This window comes from Sinocyclocheilus grahami, unplaced genomic scaffold (assembly GCF_001515645.1).
Source record: "Sinocyclocheilus grahami isolate Dianchi unplaced genomic scaffold, SAMN03320097.WGS_v1.1 scaffold604.1, whole genome shotgun sequence".
Lineage (NCBI taxonomy): Eukaryota > Metazoa > Chordata > Actinopteri > Cypriniformes > Cyprinidae > Sinocyclocheilus > Sinocyclocheilus grahami.
Window position 1 is genome coordinate 42952 of NW_015505783.1, and position 13816 is coordinate 56767.

General features: G+C 37.3%; 1 protein-coding gene across 8 annotated transcripts in view; it reads left to right on the plus strand.

The window, feature by feature from the left end:
• The window catches only part of LOC107557481 (protein kinase C and casein kinase substrate in neurons protein 1-like), a 32901-nt gene that overhangs the window by 16029 nt on the left and 3056 nt on the right, over window positions 1-13816 (plus strand). For 2 of the 8 annotated variants that reach the window (XM_016240904.1, XM_016240903.1), the window contains exons 2-8: window positions 5843-5963; window positions 8869-9025; window positions 9209-9444; window positions 10482-10625; window positions 12360-12535; window positions 12774-12894; window positions 13170-13285. In XM_016240904.1, coding sequence (XP_016096390.1) covers window positions 5904-5963; window positions 8869-9025; window positions 9209-9444; window positions 10482-10625; window positions 12360-12535; window positions 12774-12894; window positions 13170-13285 — 1010 coding nt within the window. In that variant the 5' untranslated portion in view covers window positions 5843-5903. The other 6 variants (XM_016240906.1, XM_016240905.1, XM_016240907.1 and 3 more) reach the window with 6 other exon arrangements.

The following is a 13816-nucleotide window of genomic DNA, read 5'->3' on the forward strand; positions in this document are numbered from 1 at the left end:
CTTTCGGAAGGCCAAATAAAGTGCTTTTTCTTTTGCCTAGAAACACACAGCGTCTCCCTGACATGCTGCTTCAACACTAACTGCGGTTACTGAAACCACGCCTTCTTTTTTTTGTGCGAACATTTGGGCGCATTATGCAAATATTTCCACATAGTGAGGTAGATATGTGGGGGCGTGTTAGAACGAGGCGTTTTAGGGGAGCGTGGCAGAGTCTTAACTTTGATAAAGTATATCTCTTTGGTTTTGAGACTTTAGTCTTTGCAACTTCAGGGATCTTATCTATGCACAATCAGCTTGTAACACTCCAAAGAGAAAGGAAAACTTGAAATCGCATCATATGACCCCTTTAAATATCTTTGGTCATTCTTTAAAAAAGTAAGCTTATTCTGGTGTGTTGACATTTTTCATTAGAAGTTACATGAAAAGTATTTAAGTTTAGGATATTCTGCATATTTACTGTATATAGTCAGTATATTTGGCAGCACGTTAACCATAATTCAAAAATAATAGAAGTAATTAATTTATTACGTATAAAGATTAAATCTAACATATATGAGTCAAAACACTCTTAAGCTTATCTAATTGAATTTAATGTAAATTTAAATTATGACATATTTTCATTTAATTGCAAATAACATGCAATTAAGTGTCCAGAAACATTAAGTATATTCCTTTACAGTATATTATTACTGTAAAAAACTGTTCTCTTTAAAAAAAAGGTATAATAAAGGGTGTTTCTTTGTCACAGGGGTTTGTATGAAATTATGACATTCATATGTAATTAAAGAAGCTGTTTATCTTTTTAGCACAAACACTCCTCTTTATCTATGCATATTTGTCACTTTAGATGTTGCCTTATTCACGAGGAACAACGCTTTATCTGCTGCAGATAACCTTGTGTTATTTGAAAGAGATGTTTGTCTGCACTTTCTGTTTATCATACCTGCAAAGAATATCAGATCAGGGCAGTCTGCTGAATCCAACACACCTGCAAGATGGGGAACTGTGACACGACTTCAGCATAGATTTTGCATAATTCTTTAAGCATAAAGGTCTGCAACTATCATGGTAACTAATTAGCATCTACAACAGTAAACGGTAACATCTGCTGCTTTAAATGCGCGAGATCACTAAAGTTGGGTGGATTCTGATTGGCTGTCAATTGTTTTTTTTTATCATTCATCAGCTGAAAAGGATTTTTCTGGAAGCGATTCCAACAATATCGTTCCTCTGTGCTGTTGACATTGTAGCTGTGGTGTGGACTTCACTATTGTCAAAGAATAAGCATGATTATTAAAACTGTATTATAGTTAAGTTATCTTTATAGTTATCGCCCTTGGTGTAAACGGGCCCTTGTTTTTATTCTGAGCAGAGACACAATATCTTTTCACTTTTGTCCTCATAATCTGAATGAATGAGAGGTGAATATTGACCTCCTCCTCACAGATGAAATATTAATATTACATGTATTAAATCCAGTTGTTGTCCTGACACTGAACATCAAATATATTGCTGATATCATTGTCTCTGTGTTTCTATGTGACTGTGTAAGCATAAATGAGATATGCATTGAAATATGCATTGTCTGCCGTGTAAAATGGGAGTTCATCCAAATTTCCTTGGCAGGGGTTTCGAATGTGCTGAAGCATGTACAGTTGAAGTCAAACGCTTACGTACACCTTGCAGAATCTGCAAAGTGTTAATTATTTTAAGAGGGACCAAACAAAATGTATGTTATTGTTTCTTTAGTGCTGATCTGAATAAGAAATTTCACATAAAAGATGTTTACATATAGTCCACAAGAGAACATAATAGTTGAAATCATAAAAACGACCCTGTTCAAAAGTTTACACCCCCTTGATTCTTAACACTGTGTTGTTACCTGAATGATCCACAGCTGTGTTTTTTGATAGTTGTTCACGAGTCCCTTGTTTGTCCTGAACAGTTGAACTGCCTGCTGTTTTTCAGAAAAATCCTTCAGCTCCCACAAATTCTTTGGTTTTCCAGCACTCTTGTGTATTTGAACCCTTTCCAACAATGACTGTATGGTTTTGAGATGCATCTTTTCACACTGAGGACAACTGAGGGACTCGTATGAAACTATCACAGAAGATTCAAACGCTCGCTGATGCTCCAGAAGGAAAAAACATGCATTAAGAGCCTTAATTAAGAAAACTTTTGAACAGAATGAAGATGTGTACATTTTTCTTATTTTGCCTAAATATCTAAATTTAAAAAAATGTATTGCTCCCCATCAGAAGCTACAGAAGATACTTACATGTTTCCCAGAAGACACAATAAGTTAAATTGACCTCGATCTTCAAATTCAAAAGGTTTTCATCACTTTTCATTCAGGTAACGACACAGTATTAAGATTCTATTAAGATGTAAACTTTTGAACGGGGTCATTTTGATAAATCCAACTATTATTTACTCTTGTGGAATATATGTAAACATATTTTATGTGAAATATCTTATTCAGGTCAGTACTAAATAATCAATAACATGCATTTTGTATGATCTCTCTTATTTTGTTAAAATAATGAACATTTTGCAGATTCTGCAAGGTGTATGTAAGCTTTTGACTGTACTACACATTAGATATAATATTTGAGAAATGGATTTGGTTGCATGGCATGAGTCATGGGCAATTCTAAATCCAATCTTTGTTTGAAGAATGACTGAATGTTGATTTTCATGCTTGCCAGAAGAGCATCAACATGCATAAAAGTAAAATAACTAGATCATTTGACAGTGAGTCGAGTCGTGTTTACACTTTATTCAGTGTAAACACATTTTAATACAGTTTGTTTAGTGTACAGTTGCCTCATTGTTCAGAAAGAAAAGAAAACTTTCTGAGAAATTAATATAGAAAATTCCATTAAACCATCCATATATGTTCACGGATGTATGTGTGGTAGTTTTCTTAACCTTTCTGTTAATGAAACATTCTTCAGTGATTTCAGCACAGTTTGTAGGGCAGTTATCATATGCAAACAACAATAATGTGTTTTATGTTAAATGGCTACATTTCACTTGGCCATTATAAAGCCATGAGGTGCAAATAGCTAATAAACTAAGACTCTTACACGATGGCTGCCTGTGTCATTATGGGTCCTCTGTCATCAGACATTGGGCTTAAGGAATTTGGGTTTTAGAATCTGGGTTAAAGACTCATTAAACCATGTTCACGTTTCCATTGCTCAGGGGTCCAGGTTTACTGTGTTATGAATCTATGTATATTTGTCTCAGATATACTTCTAAGTTTGTGAAGCCCATGTGGGTCACACATGTTCTGGTTTATTTTTCTTTCTTGTGATTATTTTTTGACAGCGTACACAACAGTTTGCTTTCCTTTGATAAGTAGTTTGCAGTAAATGTGTTCATTAGTAAAGTGTCAGCATGCAGCATTTCTAGGCTTTGTTGCATATAGTCAGCAAACGAGTGTTCCTGCAGCTCAAACAGCAGCACATCAGGTCATGGGTTTGATTCGCAGGGAAGTCGTGGCTTTAAAATGTCATGGATACAATTGGTGGCTGACTAAATACTTTTTTTCCCCACTGTATTTGTTGCAATTTTAAAAGGCACAATACGTACGATTTTTTTAATTAAAATACCCAAAAACCACTAGAACAGTTTTATATATTTTGCTGACTTGTGTACTTACATTATCCCAAATGTTTCAAAGAATGTTTAAAGCGAAAGAGAAATAAGCAGTTTTAACTAGTGACACGGACCGTGTCTATAGTGTCATTGTGTCGCCTGCCAATGACGTCATAACCCCTTGATTTTGTTTTGTAGAAAACATGGAAACACTAAAGACACTTTAATATGTTGTGCATTTTATTAGACAGGTGACGACCGCACAGAGTAGCATTATAACAGAACTTTCAAACATATCTAGTATGATTAAACAGCGCTGCTTTACCCCACATACACACGACCGGAAGCGGTAAAGTGTAGCATAATAAAAGCTCCGCTGCTTTCCAGCCGTGTGTCACTCTCGTCTCTCATTAGCAATTGCTTTAGCGGCCTCGTTTCACTTCGACGGTTTTCCGCCACACTCTGTTTCATACTACGATGTTAATAGCTCATCCATGAACATGATTTCTGCCTGAGTCCTGTCGGATTGTGTCGGCTGTGGGGATGAAGGCGACTGCTGCATATTTGCATATTATCCGTCCTAAGGCGGGCTTGACCTCAGAGAGAACTGGACAACGAGATTGAAACATTTCCTTTCTTTCTTCCACTTCAAAATCTGAATCATTTAAGAAAAGGATGAGATTAATCAGCTCGATCAGGGATAATCAAACACGGAAGATCGCAGCAGATCGTCTCGTCGTCTAGTTCCAAGTTGAAAGCATTGTGCCTGGTTAGCAAGCTCAAGGAAATCCTCCACATACCGCTCCAACCTCCGACCAGCCTGCCGCAAACCCCACTGCTTGTCCTCAGCCATCATCTGTTTCGGGCTGATCATCTGTCACGGTACACACAGTGGGGATGAGCGAGCAGACGAGGAATAACTTAAATAGTCTTTAATAAATGAAAACACAGGGGATATTCTAACACGAAAGCTTGAGCATAAACATAAAGAAACACAGAGAACGTAACGAGTTGATCAGACGAAGGAGAACTGAACAGGCAGGGACTAATATACACTGGATGATTACAAAACACAGGTGCCGGGGATTAATCAATGAAACTAAACAAGGACAGGAAGGTGACCAAATAAGGAAAGACAGGAACCAAACAGGAAACACAAGGAGAACCATAACAAAACAAACTGAACATGTGACACACTGTTGAGGCTCATGAAGTATTCTTCGTATTGAACAATGACTGAGCATCATCACATGCTATTATTATGATGCAGTTAGCACTGCATTGTTAATTTTTGCTAACCAGAGCATTGCTGTACAGACAAAAAATGTATAAAAACCAGGGTGCAAAATAAAAGCATGATTGTTTGCATAGCTCTGCCATCCAGTTAATGCTGTTTAATCCAGTGGAAACATCCTAACAGAGGTGGAACCTTCTAACTGGCAGATTTACAGTGCAGCAACTCAGCAACCATGAATAGAGCTCAACACGCTAGACTTAACACACAATAGAATAATAGACTAAAATAGTTTGCTTTAATTTGATTGGAGTATTTTTTTTATAGTCAACGCCTCTTTTTCTTTGTATACTGTCTTTAAACGTGGTACAGTTTTGGTACATTGGTACATTTTTGTTTTGCTTTATGCATGCATTCATTTCCTACTGTTAAACTGATGAAATAATAGACTAAAATAGTTTGCTTTAATTTGATTGGAGTATTTTTTTTATAGTCAACGCCTCTTTAAACGTGGTACAGTTTTGGTACATTGGTACATTTTTGTTTTGCTTTATGCATGCATTCATTTCCTACTGTTAAACTGATGAAGAAGCAGGTTTCCTAAGTAAGATCAGACTCCGAAGCCAGCGTGTCTCGGTGTCAGCTGCTCTCAAACGCTTCAGGAGCTTTCAGAATGTACTTTTCTGGACCATTTTTGACCTTTAATCAACTGGTTTAGTTGGTTATTTTACTGGATGTATGACGTCAGTTCTCTTCAAGGTTAAACAGTGTCATAGCAGAGTGTAGAAAATCACATTAACTATGAGCATAGTCTGTGATAATCACAAAGTTTCAGTGCTTCTTTCTTGATTTTGGATATCGAGCGTTTTATCATGCTAGCTAGATGTTTTGTGAGATTGTGAATTGTGCTTTTCCAACTCGTTTTGCCAGCTGCTTTGATATTTTGTGCTTTAATGCAATTCCATTCATACATTTTTGAAGGTGTCTCTGTCTCTCTCTCTTTAGTGCTTGAGGAAGTCCACTTTTCTGCAGACGTGTTCAGTCTTGCTTGGCATCACCCAGCACCATGTCTGGCTCTTACGATGAATCCGCTCTTGCTGATGAGGCCATGGACAGCTTTTGGGAGGTACAAAGACCACCATTTCCTTCCTCTAAATGCTACACTGTTAAGTTATTCAGCCGGTCATCAATAGTTGTGTTGTGTTTTAGCCAGCTATGGTTGGAAAATAGGAGGACGCTGTGTTCACAGTATCAGAATCTGCCAGAAAGCTCACAATGTGCTCTATTTAGACGACAATGTCGGCCCCTGTGATGTTGCCAGAGCCCTTCACATCACCCTTTGTGAGGCTCTGGCAGCCAATACAGTCTTAACATCACGTCAGTATTATGTCAAAGTAATCGCACATTCAGGCAGTGCTCAGACAGTGATGCAGACCTAGTTTTTGAGCAGTTTTTAAGTAGATACTCCAGCAAGGTCTATTGAGTTCCAGAGCAGCACCTGCATCCTGACTGCAGTCTGCAAGCATTGGATGTGCCAGTTTTGTGCGTCTGACTTAAGAGCCCCGTCAGCGTGTGCTACAATGGGTTTGTATTTACAGGCTGATATGACTCATCAGAGCTTGTGTGAAGGTCAGTGTAGCTGCATATGAGATAAAGCCTGCCTAGAAGGAGAACTGTACTATAAATCGACTGCCTTAAAGGGGACATGAACTGATTAACCAAAATTCGCTTGATCATAGGTAGGTAACCAGAATACAGTGTGTGTTAATTTGACACATCTGTTCAAATGAAAGCAAATTAATGTGTTCATTTGACGAAGTTCAAATTAATGCAGCCATCATAGAGATATATTCAATTAAATAGAAGTCCTTATTCAGCCACAAGTATGCTAACTCCCAGAGTGCAGCAGAAATAAATAATGCAGTTGCTTTGCTATTTTCTGACTTGGTTTGTCATTTCTGTTGTCAGTATTAGGAATATTTTATGTAATGTTCATTGTCGAAATGTACCATAGCTGTGTTTTGGATGCTGAATGTTGACACAATTAAGGTCACTTGCAAGATATTGTCACACTTTTGGGGGATTATATCAATGCCAATAATATGTGATGTACAGTTAAAACAATAGTATGGTTTTTATGACACAGGGTTTTTATGCTATAACTTTATATTACTACAGTAGACATGGATTAGCTAGTAATCTAGTTTGAATACAGATTATTTAAAAAAAGCTATTTATTAATATTAGGATACTTAATGCCCATCCTTTGAAAGCACATTTAACTGTGATTTATTATAACACAAGGGAACTGGAAGGAAGAGATTTATTATACATTAACATATAAAAAGTTTCAAGTACAAATGGAACATTAATCGCCATAATGGTGAATTAATGCATAAAACAAAACCATTTAGGCAAACATCAATGTACTAAATTACTTTCTTAGATGATAATTAAGTTAGATTGTCGATTTAACAACATTCTGACTTTTAAAAAAGAATGAGTGAAACTGAAGAGGAAGATAACTGACAGAAGTTTGGGGATATTACAAGATTGTTCTGCCTCATAAACTCAAAATGTTCACTCATACAAATAAGTTTATCTTAAGATTGAGTAACAAAGGCAAAGTACACAAATAGTACTAATCACCAGAATTTTACAATCAAGTTCAATGAATTGTTGAACAATAAAGTGTGCTAACGTGACTTGAGCTAACTGTAGCTAACCCTGCACCTTGAGCAATATATGTCAATATTTTTCAACATTTTGACAATATTCAATCAGTTAAAAGGCATTCAAATAACCGGTGTTGTTTGTAAAAAATCCAGTTGACATAACTGTAGTGAGGCTGCAATGACACATTGTGTTTTTCATCCCTTTAAACCCATCTCTTTAAAACTCAAAGCTTCACTGAGCTTTCCTAGATATGTAGGGTAGGGTTGGTGTAGGGCAATAGAATATACGGTCTGTACAGTAGAAAAACCATTACGCCTATGGAGAGTCCCCACTTTTCACAAAAACAAACCTGTGTGTGTGTGTGTGTGTGTGTGTGTATGTGTGTGTGTATGTGTGTGGTTGTGATGTCATTGTTAGTGCAGTGCAGCAGGATTAGAGCTCCAGGAGCACATGGACACAAAGCTGTGGCAGTCATTGCGTAACTTCACATGCACAAGAATGAGTCCCTTCCCCCTCTTATCACACACACTCATTCCTCTCCACTTTCTTATGCCACCTGCAGGCACCAGAGAGAAGGGAACACTATATGGTCTTCCTAAATGAATAACCACAAGTAGTTTGGGGACAAATTATATTATATTATATTATATTATATTATATTATATTATATTCAGTTATTATTTTATCTTGTGAAATATATGTATATACTACTGTATTATATTATATTATATTCAGTTATTATTTTGTCTTGTGAAATATATGTATATACTACTGTTCAAGTTTGGGGTCAGTTTTTTTTTTTTTCCCAGAAAGGGCAAACTGATCAAAAGTCATAGTAAAAACATGTATTATGTTACAAAAGATTTCTATTTCAAATAAATGCTGTTCTTCTGAACTTTCTAAGAATACTGAAAATATCTATCACAGTTTCCACAAAAATATTCAGCAACACAACTGTTTTCAACATTGATAATAATAATAGCCTACATGTTTCTTGTGCGGAAAATCAGCATATTATACTGATTTCTGAAGATCACGTGACACTGAAGACTGGAGGAATGATGCTGAAAATACAGCTTTGATCACAGAAATAAATTACATTTGAAAGCATAGAAAACTGTTATGATAAGTTGTAATTATATTTCACAGGCTACTGTTTACTGTAATTTTCATCAAGTGAGTGTATGTACACATCTGTTCTGTCAAATAGCTTCAACACAGTAGTACTAAATGCAATTTTCAGAGTATCATCTTGCAGATTCTACATGGGTAATGTAAACCTTTGAGCAGAATTGCATATCAAGTTATACGTAATATGATGTGATGTGTGATATGATTTCTTCCACTTCGCTTAGGTGGGAAATTATAAGCGTGCTGTCAAGAGAATTGACGACGGCCATCGACTCTGCAATGATCTTATGAACTGCCTTCAGGAACGGGCCAAGATCGAGAAGTCCTACAGCCAGCAGCTCACCGAATGGTCCAAAAGGTGGAGGCAACTGATCGAGAAAGGTCAGTCAGAGAAATCTACAGCTTCTTTCTTCATCCTCTCAAGATTTTTGAAGCAGCTATTTTACATTTCCAGAACTGTTATGGGAAAAAAGCCAACTGTGGCGTAAATCGTGCCAATAAAGCAGTCGTCTCGGTATCTTCTGTGCGTTTGTCTGGTTTGTATGCGTGTGTTTGTGTGGCCAGGGCCTCAGTACGGCTCTGTGGAGCGGGCCTGGATTGCCATGATGACAGAGGCCGATAAGGTGAGTGAACTTCATCAGGAGGTGAAGAACGGTCTGATGAACGAGGACATCGAGAAGGTGAAGAACTGGCAGAAAGACTCGTACCACAGACAGATGATAGGTGGCTTCAAGGAAACCAAAGAGGCAGAAGAGGGCTTCAAGAAAGCCCAGAAACCCTGGGCGAAGAAACTCAAAGAGGTACAAATAATACGATTTTAATGATGTAAATTCTGTGTTATAAAACGGGAGAGTTCCGGTCCTTGATTCTGATTGGCTGAGCAACATTCAAAGCTGTTGTAAAATACTCTACAAACACACACCTTTGTTAACTTTGTTGGAACCACAACCGTTTCTGAGGAACTACATTGTTTGGTGGAAGAATACTGTTTTTATTAATATCATTACACTTTATTGGCTCTGCTTTATTGTGTGAAACCTAATTTCTTATATGGAATAACTATTTTATAAAAGCAATAAGCCCCAAGAAGCCGTGGTTTACAGTGAATTTATAACAGCTAAGGGGGTTTTAGGCACTCCGCTTCGCTGTTATAAATTCACTGTAAACCACGGCTTCTTGGGCTTATTGCTTTATTAACATTCCTTAATGGCATTATTTGATTAAAATGCATATACATTATGCATATAAATAATTTAAATGCATGTTAAATATGCATGCATTCTGAAATACAAGCTGATGTGTTATGCTTACAAGATGGTTATAGCAATAGTACTCAAACATGATCTTTCATTATTTACTCACTCTTTCCAACCCCATTCTCTCTTCTGTGGAAAAAAGGAGAACTAATAAAACTCGAAAGAAAAAGCTTAAAAGAAAAAGCACAAATCAGCACTATACCATATTCACTATATTCCATGTCTTCTGAAGTCATATGGGATAGATGTGTATGAGAAAGACTCAAATTTCATTATTCACTAACCCAAATTTCAATTATAATAATTCACTGATCATCTTCCTCCTCATCAACTTGACCATAAACATAAACACAAAACTGTTATGTGTTGTTTTTAGAAGATTTGGTATATAGCGCATAGATTCAGATGGTCTACTTTTATGATGCATTTATACATCATTTTTGCATTTAAAGCCTGGAAGAGCAGTGTACTGTCCTCAACTTGTCTCACAATTTCAGTCAGTTTACCTAACCATTCTCTAAGCTTCATCCATTCAGTTGCAGTATGGCGTTTAGTTTAAAGTGGGGCATTTCTGGCTGCAGATGGAGACGGCGAAGAAGAACTATCACATGGCATGTAAAGAGGAGAAACTGGCTGCAGCCCGTGAGGCAGATGCATCTGTCACTCCTGACCAGCAGAAGAAACTCCACGAGAAGACAGAGAAATGCAAACAGGATGTGCAGAAGGTGCGAGAAATTAAAGGGGTCATATGATGCGATTTCAAGTTTTCCTTTCTCTTTGGAGTGTTACAAGCTGATTGTGCAGAGATAAGATCCCTGAAGTTGCAAAGACTAAAGTCTCAAAACCAAAGAGATATTCTTTATCAAAGTTAAGACTCTCCCCCTAAAACGGCTCGTTCTAACACGCCCCCACATATCTACCTCACTACGTGGAAATATTAGCATAACGCCGCGCAAATGTGCACGCAAAGAAAGAAGGCGTGGTTTCAGTAACCGCAGTTAGTGTTGAAGCAGCATGTCAGGGAGACGCTGTGTGTTTCTAGGCGAAAGCAAAAGCACTTTATTTGGCCTTCCGGAAGTAGATGCATTTAGGAATCTTTAAGATGACTTACAACAGAACAGCAATGCATTTTATGGACGACCGTTTCATGAACCTAGGAGAGGAGGTCATTCTGACTTTGCTATGACAATCTGGCGCTTCTGAATCAGCTACTGTTTTGTTATTAGTTTAAGTATTTGCTATTGACTGTTCAAATGCGGAGTTTTGCGCACCGTGCGTGCGTGTGTGTGAGTATGAGAGAGAGAGAGAGCCAGAGAGAGCACGAGAGAGCGAGAGAGAGAGAGAAAGAGAGAGAGAGAGCGAGAGAGAGAGAGAAAGAGAGCGAGAGAGAGAGAGAGAGCGCGAGAGAGAAATACACAAAATAATGATCTTTAAAAGAGCATCATATGACCCCTTTAAGACATAAATATGGCACTATATAGTACTATTCACTCAAAGTATACTTGACTTTTCCATGTTGCTCATCGGTGTTGTGTTGAATACTGAATGTGATTCAACCCCAGGTTACAGCCTGCAGATATTGCAATATTCCTTTTATACAACCATTCTATGAAGAGGAAATATTCAGTCAGTTTTTGGCCATGTTAGGTAATATATTTTGTCTTAGTATCTTATATCGCTCTTACAACTATGAGCCATTAAAACGAGCGAGGGCTTTTATGTGAAGTGTTATTACATTTAAAGATATAACAATCACTCTCTCCCTCTATTGAAGACATTACTCTGTTGAATTATTACATTACAGTCCTGGAGGATGAAAGTCAGAAATATAATGGTCTTGAATTATTAATGTGTTGATACATGAAGACTTTTTTAAATAGATTTTGATGAGGCTTGTAAGCACAGAAATGGCATATTCAGAGCTACTTTCGTGCAACTTAGCTTTGTAGTTTTTCTATATGTAATATGTGACCCTGGAGCACAAAAGCACTTTGTGTAAAAGCTGGAGTCTTAAGTTGCTGGGGGATATTTGTAGCAACAACCAAAAATACATTGTATGGGTCAAAATGATCGATTTTTTTTTATGCCAAAAATCATTAGGATATTAAGTAAAGATCATGTTCCATGAAGATATTTAGTAAATTTCCTACCGTAAATACATCAAAACTTCATTTTTGATTAGTAATATGCATTTGGATAAAACTTCATTTGGACAACTTTAAAGATGATTTTCTCAATATTTAGATTTTTTTGCACCCTCAGATTCCAGATTTTCAGATAGTTGTATCTCAGCCAAATATTGTTCTATCCTAACAAACCATACATCAATGGAAAGCTTATTAAGCTTATTCATTCAGATTTTGGATGATCTCAATTAAAAAAAATTATCACTTAAGACTGGTTTTGTTGTCCAGGGTCAGATCACATATATGGGTTATATGTGTGTGTTTGTACTGCAGGCGAAGGAGAAGTACGAGAAGTCTCTGGATGAGTTGTCGAAGTGCACACCGCAGTACACGGAGTGCATGGAGCAGGTGTTTGACCAATGCCAGCAGCACGAGGTCAAACGACTGACCTTCCTCAAAGAGGTTCTCCTGGACATCAAACGACACCTAAACCTCACCGAGAACCAAAAGTCAGTGTAAACCCCAGAACCTGTGTGTCTGCACTGATTCACACAGATATTAGTGTGTGCTTGAGATATGCATAGGACATGAACATATCATTCTTTTGAGTCTTCAATTAATTGATTGATTTTTGAGTCATGATCCGGTCGAGGTGATTAACAGTTCACTGGAGTGAAAGCACTTTTGGTCTAGTTCAGCTGTATTTGTCAGAGCTTACTGCTGAGTCTGTGTTTTTCCATGTTCTAGCTATGCGTCAGTGTACCGTGAGTTTGAACGCACCATTCTGGCAGCCAACACACAAGAGGATCTCAAGTGGTTCAGTAATAATCACGGTCCTGGCATGCATATGAACTGGCCCCAGTTGGAGGTACACAGCTTTTAATGAACAAATAAACATTTAACAGGTTTTAACAGTCTTGTGCCCTTTTCAGGTTTCTGGGTTTGTTAAAAAGGTTAGGGAGCCCAGGGCTAGTAGTCACAAGCTTTCAAATCCCAGTTAAGTCAAAGGGTTAATTGTATAAACTCTTCCCTCTAGAAGTTGTTTTTCTTAAACCTTGTTTAAAACAGTTTTAAATTAATATTCTTTTTTTCCCCCCAAGCTATAATCCAAGCTATATATATTTCTGAATCTGTTCTTCTCAGGAATATAATCCAGAAGCCACCAATGCTGTTGCCAAGAGAGAAAAGAAGAAGCCAGATGGAGTCGCTCCTGCTACTCCGAGCACAGAGCATGCAGGTCAAGCAGGAGACCGCGGCAGGTCAGACATCATCTCTGCCTTCCCCATTCGCTCCCAGTGTCCTTTCTTTGATCTGCGGCGCACTACGCTTTTCTCTTTTTAGAGGTTGATTGCTGTCTTCTTCACTCTTTTTTTTTGAAGTCCAATAGAGAACTCTCCTCTTATCAAGAGTTATCTCTGCCTGTACAGGGTTCTTGAGTTGACTATATGGTTCTTTAAAGAATAGAAAGATGTAGATGTCCTTGGGACTGAGTGTTATGAAATATATATCTCAGGATTTACAGTTGTTGCACAATAATCAATATCAGTACTTTGATAAGTACTTTTTTTTTTAAGATTTATTTTTTTGGTGTTTTTAGCCTTTATTTGGATAGGACAGTTACAGTTTTTTTACGATTGCTATGACAGTTTCTTCAATACTTTTAACAACTTTCCTAAACTCTTTACGCACCAACACACCTACAACACACAATTGGCAAAACAGTTAGTTTCATGCTCAAAATCACACATTGTAAACAAAACTCCAACACTCATTTTCAAAACACAATAATA